Below are 12,708 nucleotides of genomic sequence, written 5' to 3'. Positions count from 1 at the left end.
AGGTATCACAGGAGATATTGAATTTATTTAATAAAATGAGACAATATAAATATGCAGCAAAGAAAGCAGATGAAGGGAATACAAAATATACATATGTCTAAAAAATGTGATTGATAGAAAGTGCAAAATGTCTAGAAAAGTAGGGATTTAGAAGCATGTATCGTTAGGGGAAAGATAGACACTGCCTACAGGAAATTAGAGTGTCTTTTGGAGAAAAGAGAAGCAATTGTATATCAAGAGCTCAGCTGGAAAATCACTACTAAGCAAAGAAAGGAAAGGTGGAAAGAGTATATAGAAGGGCCATACAGGTAAATGAACTTGAAGGCAACATTATAGAAAGGGAAGAGGAAGTAGATAAAACTGAGATGGGAGGTACAACACTGTGAGAAGAATTTCACAGAGAGCAGAAAGCCAAAACAAGGCCCTTGAAGTGGATGCCATTCCCTCAGAACTACTGAAGCTTCTAGGGAGAGCCAGCTATAACAAAACTATTCCACTTGGTGAGTAAGATGAACAAGACAGGTAAAATATCCTCAGACTTCAAGAAGAATGTAATAACTTCAATTCCAAAGAAAGCAAGTGCTGACAGGTGTGAATACTATCAAACTATCAGTCATTGTTGCAAACACTAACACAGATTATTTACAGAAGAAAGGAAAAACTGGTAGAAGCTAACCTCAGGGAAGATCAGGGTGGATTCCACAAAAATGTAAGAACATACACGGCAATAGTGGCTCTAAAACATCTTAGAAGATGGACCAGGGGAAGGCAAGCCTATGTTTACAAATTTTGGATGTTTGGAAAAAGCTTTTGACAATGTCAACTGAAATACACTCTTTTTAGTTCTGAAGGTAGCAGTGGTAAAATACAGGGAGCGAAACATTACGTACAACTTGTACAGAAACAAGATGGCTGCTGTAAGACTTGATGGGCATGAAAAGGGAGCAGTGGTGAGAAGGGATTGTTGCTCATCCCAGATGTTATAGCATGCAGTAAGGGAAACAAAAGAAAAAAAAAATGGAAAAATACATAAATAAAAACTTTTAGGTTTGCTATTGACATTGTAATTCTGTCAGCAAAGAACTTGGAAGAGCAGTTTGATGGAGTGGACAGTAACCTAAAAGAAGGGTATAATATAACCAACAAAAGAAAAACAAGGGTTATGGAATGCAGCGTAATTAAATCAGGTGATGCAGTAGGAATTAAGTTAGGAAATGAGACACTTAAAGCAGTAGATGTGTGTGTGGTCTGGCTATTGAAATAGCTGAGGATGGCCAAAGTAGAGACGGTATAAAATGTAGATTGGCAAGGAAAGCATTTCTTAAAAAACTAAATTTGTTAACACTGGATATAGACTGAAGTCTTTGGACCACAGACGACAACAACAACAACCTTTCCTCAAGAGACTACCCATTCTGTTCAGCTGATATGTCGTTTTCTTTTATGTCTATGCTGGAATTCCTTTGCCAGGTTTCTCCTTGGCATCCTTAATTGCATGCATCATGTACAGATAGAAGGGAAAGAACACTGTATCTCTTACTTTTAAACTGGTGCTTCCTATTGATGTCCTTTGACTCTTATTAACTGTAGTCTCATTTCTGTAGAAGTTGTATATAACCATCAGCTCTCTGTATTTTATCCCTGAAAACTTCACACAACATACACATACATTGACTTCTTCCATCTATCTTCTAAGAAAAGCTGTAGAGTCAGTTGCCTCAGTGTTCATGATTTTTTTTTTCAGAAACCAATCTGATCTTCCTCTAGGTAGACATCTACTAATCATTACTTTCTTCTGTAGATAATATTGTAACTATGAATTATTAATCTGATGGTTTGCTAAATATTCACACATCTCATCACTTGCCTTCTTTGGTGTGGGGATAGTAATACTTTTTCTTGAAGTCTGAGTTTATTTGGCCTATCTTATACATACCACATAACAGGATTGGAATAGTTTCAAATGTTGGTTCTCTCAAGGATCATGATAATTCTGAGGGGCCAACACCTACTCCAGGTGTCTTGATCTTCTGTGCTTAGTACGAATCTGCCATCTGAGCATTTAATGTTCATACATCTGCTTCTCTTTCCTCCAGAGGTATCTCTAATTTTTCTATAGGCAGCATTTATGTTCCACATAGCCGTGTGAGCTTGCTTTTACATTTTTACATTCATTTACATTAAGAAATGTACAACTATAATTTACAACTGGCAAGCAGTTTTAATGATCATTTATTAAATCTAACAGAGAAAAAATAGTACGAAGCACCAGAGAGAAAACATCTATAAAGTTTAACCAACTGGCAAGTTCAGCAACTAGCCCTTCTGAAGTCAAGACAGAAGTCTTGCAACAATAAAAGATCACCTGGTGTTGACAAAGATTCCAATAGAACATTCAGAAATTGTTTTCACAAAACCAATGCTGCTCATGCATTGTAAGTACAGATAATTCTTTTAACGCATTTATCATAATGTTATAAAAGAAAGGTAACAGAAAATATATCAACATATATCCTGCAATTACTAACAAGTTTTTTAATGATACTATTGTCTAAATTTTTTTAGAATCTTCATACCAACAATGAGTGTAATAAAACCCATAATACATTATGAACATTACATAACTGAGAGTAACCAGTTAGTATTATTTTCTGGGCCCTTCAAATGCAACTAAACTAACAAATGTGCTTCCAAATGCTAAACAACAATAACAGTAAACAGAGACTGATAACTGGGAAGTTTCAAAGATGGAAACTGTTGCGGCATAAAGTGGATCTATTATTTCACCACTGCACCATTTCGCTTAAAATTTTTTTTTCTTTCTTTTTTCCCCCTTCCAATCTTGCTTTTACCATCTTCATCTCCTGACAACTGATTTGTAATGCGCTGCAGCCTCTTATCAAGAGAGAGTACTTTCACTCTTTTTCCGTCAGTATTTACGTAAATTATGATTTTTCCTTTCTACCTTAAGCAATAAGAGATATTTACCTGTCAAAACTTTTTGTAGCCTGATTTGCACATACAGTCCTTTGGCAGAGTGGTTAATATTGTCTGGATGAAATTGCCCATATGTCTCTAAAATGAAGTGATAAAGACCATCATTGTCTGTGCTGTAACAAAATAAACTAAAAATTATGGAATATCAAATAAAAATTATCTCAATCTACAATATTCACAGCACATATATTCATTATATGTAAGCCAACCATTTAAACTATTATTGGCAACATATCCAAGCAAAACACGGGTCAGCATAGAATATTTTGAATACTGAAAGTAAGTCTTTATCAAGAATCACTAATTTTGCCTACATACATGAGTAACAAACTGTAACAATACCAGAGAAAGAAAGTTGCTACTCAGCATATATCGGAGATGCTGAGTCGCAATAGGCACAATAAAAAGATTCACACAATCATAACTTTCGTCCATTAAAGCCTTTGTCACCAGAACACACACACACACACACACACACACACACACACACACACACACACACACATGCGCAAGTTGCGTTAGTGTGTGTGTGTGTGTGTGTGTGTGTGTGTGTGTGTGTGTGTGTGTGTGTGTGTGTGTGTGCGCATGTCTACTGCTGACAAAGGCCATACTCAATAGCCGAGTCTTTGATAGGCCAATAAACAAGACAAAGAATGTTCATAGCTTAGGATGGCTCCTTCTTTGGAGCTATTGGAGTATTCATATAAACACATACCATCTCTACAACTACACTGTGCCAGCTGAGTAAATGAGTAAAGAGTACGAAGATGGGGTGTGGCTGGCACATCATGGTACTCACTGTGCACTGTGCAGAATTTCCCCTGACAGCAACCATAATGACCTCAGCAGTGTATCATCCCTTTCCTATATGTCTGCTACCCCCCTCCCAGCTGTCAGGGATGGGAAAGTGAGGCAGATAAAGGGAAGCAGGTGAATGGCACAGGAATGTGGCATGGTGAGTTCATTTGAGCTGCATGGAGGGAGTGGTGTGCAATGTACAATAAGCACAGTCATGTGGAGGAGTGGATCAGGAGGGCAACATAAAAAGAAAGAAGGGGCAAACTGTGGAGAGAAGGATGTGAGGGCAGGGTGAATCAAATCAGAGCCATCGGGCAGTGGTGATGTGAGTATGGGGCAGGGGCTATGAAAATTGAGTAAGGAGGATTACACGATTAAAGGATGAGCTACAATGACTATCCCATCTACGTAATTCAGAGAAGATACTGCTCGGGAGGAGGATCAAGATGGTTGTGAAGTAGTCATTGGACTCTAACATGTTGGGCTCAGCAGCATATTCTGCCACTATATAGTCAACGCTTCCTGTGGCCACAGTTTGTCAGTGGCCAGTCATTATGGTAGACAACCAGTTTCAAGCCTGCATAAAAGGGCGTGCAGAAATTACAGCAGAGCTGGTATATGAAATGACTTCTTTCACATGTGGCTCCACCTCCGATAAAGTGAGCGGGGTAGTGCAGTGGTTAACACACTGGATCTGCGTTCAAGAGCATGAAGTTCAAATCCACATCTGGCCATACTGATTTAGGTTTTCCATGATTCCTTACATAACTTAAGGTGAGTGTCGGGATGGTTTCTTCGAAATGGTATGGCCAATTTCCTTCTCCGTCCTTCCCTAATCCTAATCCGTCTCTAATAACCTCATAGTCAATAAGACATTGAACACTAACCTCCTTCTGGATGTATTAGGCAGATCTTGCACCTGAGTCTTCCACGGGGGCATGACCCTTGTGGCAAAGGGCTGGGAGTAGGTGTGGTGTTAGGATGGGCTATGGAATTTCACAGAATACTACTTAGGGAGGGATCGAAAGGACTGCGAGTAAGATGATCCTCATTTCTGGGCACAATGGTATATAACTGACACCCTGATGAATGATACTGTTGGGTTGTTCCAGTCCAGGATGTTAATGGGTGATGGGTGGGGTGCTCTTTTGAATCTGGTTCCTGAAAGTAATCAGAGGATTAGGGACGCCTCTGAATGTGGCATGGGAATCTGCTTCGTGGTGGGCAGCAGACTGCCTGTGCCATCCTCCTCTCTGCAGTATTGCTCTTTTGTCTGTGCTCTCTCCCTCTCCCAATCCATTCCTTCAAACCATGGTGTTCAATGTGCGGGGTGCAGAACTTCTCCAACCAGCAGCCGTAACGGGTTCACCAGTGTCAATTCCTATACTATATGCTGGCTGCCTCTCCCTCCTAGCTGTCAGCCACCTTCCCTCAGTCCTTACTCCAACACTCCTTGCCCACTTCACCTGATACAACCACTGACTGCAGCTGAGCTGCAGTGTACGTACTGTATTGCCAGCTGGGACAGTGCAGCCATGCACGTGTATCTGTGTGTATGTACAATCTTCACTGTTTTGTTTGTGCGGCCATAAATGGCTTAGTGCTCAACTACACTGATGTCCAAAATTAAAGCAACAAATGGAAATTTTGCAAGGTTGTGTTTATTTTGCCACAAAACTGTACAAACAGGTGATAGTAAAGTAAAAACAATGTAAAGAATTTAACGCATTTGTACACACATTCCAACAACTGGTTAATGTGCTCAGCATGGGGGTGTGACCACCTCTGGCAGCAATACAGGCCTGATAGAATGAGGCATGTTGTGAACGATATCATCAACCTCTTGATGAGGCAACACCGGCCATTCTTCCTGCAGAGCTGCCCACAAATCTTGGAGAGTGATTGGTGGACACTGATACATTGCAGCCTATCTCCCTGGTGCTCCCCAGACATGATCTATGGGGTTCAAATCAAGAGAGCGAGCAGGCCATGCCAGGCCTACAGTGTCTTCCATTTCCAAGAAAACATCAACATCCTGTGTTCTGTGAGGTCGAGCATTGTGGTTCATCAATACGAAATCTGGGCCACACCACCTCACAACAATCGCACATCAAGTCCCAAAATCTCGTTATGATACCTGACAGCGTTAAACCTTGCCAATTCACCTGTACTATTTCATGAAGAGGTGTTCGAATGGTCAACACATCCTTGCCCACGCCTTTAGGGATCCTCCTCAATATCGATCTCTTTCCACAATGTTTGGACCCCGAAATCATGTTCCATGCTCCTTCCAGATGTGAATACATTGGGACTCACACTCCAAATCAAACTAGGACTCATCTGTGCAAACAGCATTAATAAAGGCCATTCTGCCAAAGCCTTCTGTACACCATATTCCTTGATAAAACACATCCAGGGGATGCTGTGACGTCAGATGCCAGTTGATAAGCAGCACTAAGGCAGTACTGTCATGCCATTATAGCCAAATAACAGTCCTCTCTTTCTGATATCACACATGGTCGACCCTATCCTAGCCTGGTCTTCGAGATAGTGTTCAGCCTCTATAAATTGTTGCCATATCCGAGAAATAACAGAATGATTCTCATTGAGCCATCGGACCTCATCAGTTTGCAACTGTCCTGCTTACATTCTTCTTCAGGCCCTCCACCACAGAGAGTCTGGTAGGTGTGTTCTTTGTGCCATACTGCAATGTTGGTGACTGTGGATTTGGGACTACCTGGCAAAACACTACCCTATTTGATAGGTGCCCTGACGTCATCATGGACGTGGTTGTCTGCTAACCGGAATGCCATCTTCTGTACAAAACGTGATTGTACAGGCATCTGTTGATAGTTTGTATGATTATACCGTGAATTAGAAACAATATGGGGGAACAGCAGTTCGTTGCTTTAATTTTGGACACCAGTGAATTTGGTGTATTGTTACCTTTACTCCTTCCAGTTATATTTTACAATCGACTTTCCAATAGAATAAAAATGTGTTTTTTGGCAGGCAAAGCACTTGTAAAGAGAGAGAGAGAGAGAGAGAGAGAGAGAGAGAGAGAGAGAGAGACAGAGAGAGAGAGAGAGAGAGAGAGAGAGATACGGAATGAGGTATAGGTCAGAACACGAATATTTGAAGGTTTTAGCTACACACTAAAACAGCAATTTGCAAATATTAAGGGCAGTTTTTCAGAGGGTAGACACTGAATGTAATGCTGTGTGTAAAATTCAATCTTTCCTAGTATCCATACATATAATCAATGTCATTCATTTGACATACCTTGTTGGCTAAATACATTTCTATGTACACTGATGAGCCAAACCATTATGCCCACCTGCTTAATAGTTTGTTTGTCCAACTTTCACCGAGCCAGATGGGGCACTGGTTACACACTGGACTCGTATTCAGGAGGATGATAGCTCAAACCAATGTCTGGCCAGGTTTTCCAAGATTTCCCTACATCGCTTCAGGTAAAGGCCGAGGTGGTTCCTTTGAATGGCACGGCCGACTTCCTTCCCTAATCTGATGGGACTGATGACCTCACTCATTCTGCAGTCCACTCACTGTAAAATCTAACTGAAATTTTGTGAGGGCCTGGTGCATTGTTTCTTTTAAGTAGTCTTAATTGTTTTACCATACCACAAATACTAAAATCAATTTCAAATGCCATCTGGGAGTCCATGCTGTAGTCAAATGCTGGTCCAACAGTATACTTGTGTATAAATGTGTTTTCAAAAAAGTGGAACTTAATATTTCAGTTTTCTAGCTGTTGTCTCCATTTTCAGCACAGATGGATCCACAGGAGACTGAAGTAATTTTTGGTCATGGGTTGGTCTGCAGCCAGGAGGTCTAAAATATTTCTTTTGTGTGTGTATTGTTGGATATGTTTGAGACAGTTGTCAGACAACATATCCAGTATCACTTTGCAGGACTGGCTGTCCTTACAGCTGACAACACATTAATTTTTTTTCACGAGATACTGGATAGATTAGTCACCATCTATAACTACTGTATGCTCAAGGTACTTCCGTGCTATCGAGTTAAGGCTATTTTTGAACGACTCCATGATCAATGTGTCTGAATCTAGTGGTCAGTAGAAACATCTGATTATTGATGTACCTACCCCTGAACATAGTTATTCTTGTTCATATTATTTTGCAGTTGGATTCATTTTGGCCACACTCAACTTCTGACTGTCACTATAAACACTCCGCCTCCTAGAGAGTCTTGCCTGTCTTTCTGATATACTTTCCACTATTGCCAATAATTTCCCTTTTCTCTACTTCACCTGTCAACCAGATTCCAGTGCCTAGCATAAAGTGGGGGTAGCTGCTTTCTATGAGATGCGTTAGCCCTGGAACTCTGTTGTGAATACACCGTCAGTTAACAACAACTATTTTAAGATTCTCAGTATCTGTATTTGATATCTGGAAAGTCAAAATAATTGTGTTCTGTGATGCTGGTTTTCTGTTGGTGATCTCAGAGTTTCAGCTAAAATGGAAAGCAAACTCTATCACCCAGGTGGCCGTTCCTGTAGGGCAACATTACCAGTTTTTACAGTGCAACATAGGTAAAATAATCTACAGCCAACCTTGTCACTGTGGCAACAAAGCCTTTGCTTCACACCCTACACTCGGCTACAGACCTGAGCACCCCTATCGGTCCCCAGGCAACTGTACAGAGACCTCATGAGTGAGGCTAGCTGCCTTCATCACATCCATCAGTCTCTGGAAAGAACTGAGAATGGCCTCAAAACTGAGGTTTAGTTGTTGCTGAGGCTTTCAATTGTTACCAGGGTGGGCTCTTCCACAGGGTGCATGATTCTTCACTGCTTACACACTGAGGGCACATCCAGTTTGTTTCCTTCCAGTTACACTATTTTTCTAATAAAGGCCTTTTTGCATTTAACACTGGAACTACCTCTTCTTTGCCCTCTCTGGGTGCCTGGGCTGCAGACAGACAAGAGAGTGCTGCATGAGGAGGAGAAGCAGAGACTGGTGGCTCTGTCTCACTGTTAGTAGGACACAATGCCTCAAACCTACTTGTTAGAGTATGAGATAATATTTCAGCCATTAGCCACATAATATCTTCCTAATGAAACAGCTCTATATTTGAACACATCTGGCTAGCCACCATCAGGTAATAGCTTATTGCCAGACTGGAATTCTCTGTAGGTTATGTTGGCTAAAATAGTAGCTGGTAAGATCTATGGCAACAACACAACAGGAGACTGCTACATGTCCAACCAAATTCCATTTCATTTTCATTGTAGTCCAAGTAAGATCTTTCACTGCAGTTTGTTCTCCAACCCAATTATTTTCTTCTAGTAATTTCTAACCCACCCCACTAATTCACAAGCAACCCCAAGTTCGTGAAAGGTTCTCATGCCAAAAGCTCATGTCTCATTGTTACAGATCAAAACTAGTCACTCGCACTGCTTGCTTGATTGTATTCTCTGCTTAATAGAGTAATCAAAGCTTAGTTTTGAAAACTATATCTGTATTACTAAATAAATTCCAGTCAATTTTTACTCTTGTGTCGATTACACATTATTTTAGTTTTAGTATAATTAATTTACAGGTGTATTTTCAAACTTGCTCTATTGTGTTCTTCTATTCTTGGTTGGAAGTTTTTCTGCACTGGAGGCAAGCAGTATAATACCACTGGTTAATCAAAGCTGGTTCAGTATGTTCCACGGACAATATACAAAAACACCTCTAGGAAAGCTGAGAAACATTTTTGTGATACAAAATCTCCTTGCCCCACTTCTCTCCCCATTCTGAATTTCCCACAATCCTGACAAAATCTGAGGATCTAGTATTGAGATATATTCTTCAATAGCACTAATAGAATCAGTACCATTTTTTAAAAGCACTATTAGTATATATTTTGTTGATAACAAGACAAAAGCTTTCTCAAGATGCAAAAATCATTTACAGCTTTCATTACAATGACTTGTAAACTATACTTTTTCTCCCTGCGTAGTCAGTGATAATTTTAATGAATATTTCATACATATTTTAAGGGCCTATAGTTTTTATGTCTTATTGGTCCCCTTCCTTGTGAGTAGAACAGTTACAGAATTGTTACAGTTTTGACAAATTCTCTTCCTCTACTGTCCTGTTTTTATTACTTTTTTTAACAAAATACTGTAGTCTATACTTACTATACTCAATAATTAATATACTCTATATTTCAAATGGTTTTATAGGCCCCATATGGCACTTCTTGCTTCCTTTCATTATTAACTACCTGTGTTTCAGCTTAATCACTTTAACTTATAAATGTTTAAAAAATATTTGAACACTTACACAATTTTCACTCTGTATATTGTTACAGTGCCACCTTAACTAATATAAAGTGATGTCTGTCCATCAAAGATTCAAATTTTCTACATATCCCTGGGGCTTTCAATTGCTTTATCTTGTCAAATTTTCATAACACCTTCTTACATCCTCTCACAGACAATTCCAAATTTTTTTATTTAAATCTGCATGTTTTATCATGTGTTTATCATCATTTACTTGAAATTCTTACTTTTTCTCTAACAATTGATTGTTTTGAGATTTTTTTTTAGATTTGCTTTCTTCATACTTGTGTCATCTATTTCTGCTTGCCTAAATTACCTTTATAAACATCTGCCTCTATTGCCTGCCTGCATCATCCCCAAATCTTAACATGCTGAAACTGTTTCTTAATTCAATGGTGCATAACTACTTATTCTTATTTACATTTTCACAATCTTCAGTTCTGTGATTAGTTTTTAATTTATTTTTACACTGCATCTTACTAGACTATAACTACTTTTATTTGGAAAGAGGTCCAGAACAGTACTTTACATTTGACTGATTTATTGTGTAATGTAAGTTTAATGGATTCCTTTTAGCACTCATGAGGATGACCTCATACGTTTCGTAATTTAGGGCCAATTGCAATTTTTGCACCGTACAGATATCTTTTCTAAATCATTTTGCCATTTGTTTTGATCTACTGATAACTTTACTAGTCAATAAATGACAGTGTCATCTGCAAACAATCTAAGACAGCTGCTCAGATTGTCTCCCAAATTGTTTATACAGATAAGGAACAGCAAAGGGCCTATAAGACTATCTTGGGGAATGCCAGAAATCACTTCTGTTTTACTCGATGACTTTTCGTCAGTTACTATGAAGTGTGACCTCTCTGACAGGAAATCATGAATACAGTCACTAACTGAGATGATATTCCATAGGTTTGCAATTTCTCTACAAGCTGCTTGTGTGGTACAGAGTCAAAAGCCTTCCACTAATCCAGAATTATGGAACGAATTTGAAATGCCTTGTCAATAGCACTCAACACTTCGTGCAAGTAAAGAGCTAGTTGTGTTTCACAAGAATGACATTTTATAAATCTGTGTTGACTGTGTGTCAATAGACTGTTTTCTATGAGGTAATTTATAATGTTTGAACACAATACACAGGGTGTCCCATTTATCTTGATCACCCTAAATAACTGTTTATCCAGATGAAAATTACAAAATGTTTCACGTAAATGTTCTTTAACTGTCAGGGGGGCATCAATCAGCATGACTGCATTCTTTGCAGCTTTGTTTCTTATGAAGATATAAATAGCAGTATGACTTTTTTAAATGGCATTCTCTCCTAGAGGCCAATTCAAAAATGTATCACAATGTACCATTCGTTGAAACACAACTTTATTAATTACATAACATGACACTGACTTTGAGCCCAGGATCACAAACTTGTCCACTTGCTGGAGTTGTTAGAAAACAAATGAAAACCAAGTAGAAACATAACCCAAAATTGACTTTGACTCTCCTGTACCATTGCCCTGGAGTACAACATTCAAAAGTGCTCAAAGTGGTGACCCTGGACACCAAAACAAAGGTGCACACGTAGAATGAAAGAATTATCTACTGCTTCCAGTGTTGCCTGCTGAAGTGAATTACAAGCAAGCATGATATGTTCCTGCATGACTTCTGGAGTTGTTGGAAGATCACAATAGACAATGTCTTTAATGCAGCCACAAAGAAGAAAGTCCAGGCCAAGTAACTGTTCCTCCTCAACTACTCCATCTGGCAGGATACTTCCGGTTCAGAACATGATGTGCACGGAAGGCATTATGTGTTGGACATACACTGTGTTGATACCACATAAGCATTCTGGTTCTTAGTGGCACTTCATCCAGAAGAGGAGGAAGAACTTGTCTGAGTAAGTTGGCACATGCTGTGCCATTTAGACTACCATTGATGAAATAAGGGCCAATAATTGTAGTACCAAGCATCCCACACCAGACATTAGCTCTCCATTGTGCTGATGTTCCACCTGTCTAAGCCATCACGGGTTGTCGTTGGACCAATAATGCATGTTCCTTGTATTTACCTGTCCTTTGTTTGAGAAGGAATATTCATTGGTAAATAGAACATTGGAGAAGAAGTTTGGGTTGGCGAGGATTTGCTGCTGTACCCACTGTAAGAACTGTACATGATTCTGGAAATCATTCCCATGCAATTCTGGATGTAGGTGTACATGGTAAGGATGGAACCAGTGACGTGTAAGAATTTGATGAACACTGGTTTTAGGAATGTCAGTCTTGTGTTAAAGCTGTTGTGTGCTCACAAGTGGATTCACAGCAACAGAAGCAAGTACAGTAACTTTGGCAGCTTCATCTGTGCGACTGCTACATCTGCGTTGTGGTGGATTGAAACTTCCCATTTCCTGAAGCGTCGCAACAAGACAGGAAAACATCCATCGAGAAGGTGGGTTCTTGTCAGGATATCACTCTCTGTATAATTCCACTGCCTGCGTAGCATTTCGCCTACCTTCAACAACAACAACAACAACAACAATAATAAAAGAAACATTATATCGATTCAGTTTTTAGGAAGGACGGCCTTTACTGTATGCCTTC

At 39.5% G+C, this 12,708-nt stretch overlaps 1 protein-coding gene across 2 annotated transcripts in view; it reads right to left on the bottom strand.

Annotated features, from left to right (window-relative positions):
- Positions 1 to 12,708, bottom strand: part of LOC126325742 (putative ATP-dependent RNA helicase TDRD12) — a 445,014-nt gene that overhangs the window by 27,922 nt on the left and 404,384 nt on the right. For both annotated transcript variants that reach the window (XM_049995275.1, XM_049995276.1), the window contains exon 26: positions 2,989 to 3,110. In XM_049995275.1, coding sequence (XP_049851232.1) covers positions 2,989 to 3,110 — 122 coding nt within the window. The remainder of the gene's footprint in view (positions 1 to 2,988; positions 3,111 to 12,708) is intronic.

This window comes from Schistocerca gregaria, chromosome 2, assembly GCF_023897955.1.
Source record: "Schistocerca gregaria isolate iqSchGreg1 chromosome 2, iqSchGreg1.2, whole genome shotgun sequence".
Classification (NCBI taxonomy): Eukaryota; Metazoa; Arthropoda; class Insecta; order Orthoptera; family Acrididae; genus Schistocerca; species Schistocerca gregaria.
Note: the sequence above shows the minus strand (reverse complement) of the source record. Positions and strands in the feature narration are given on the sequence as shown.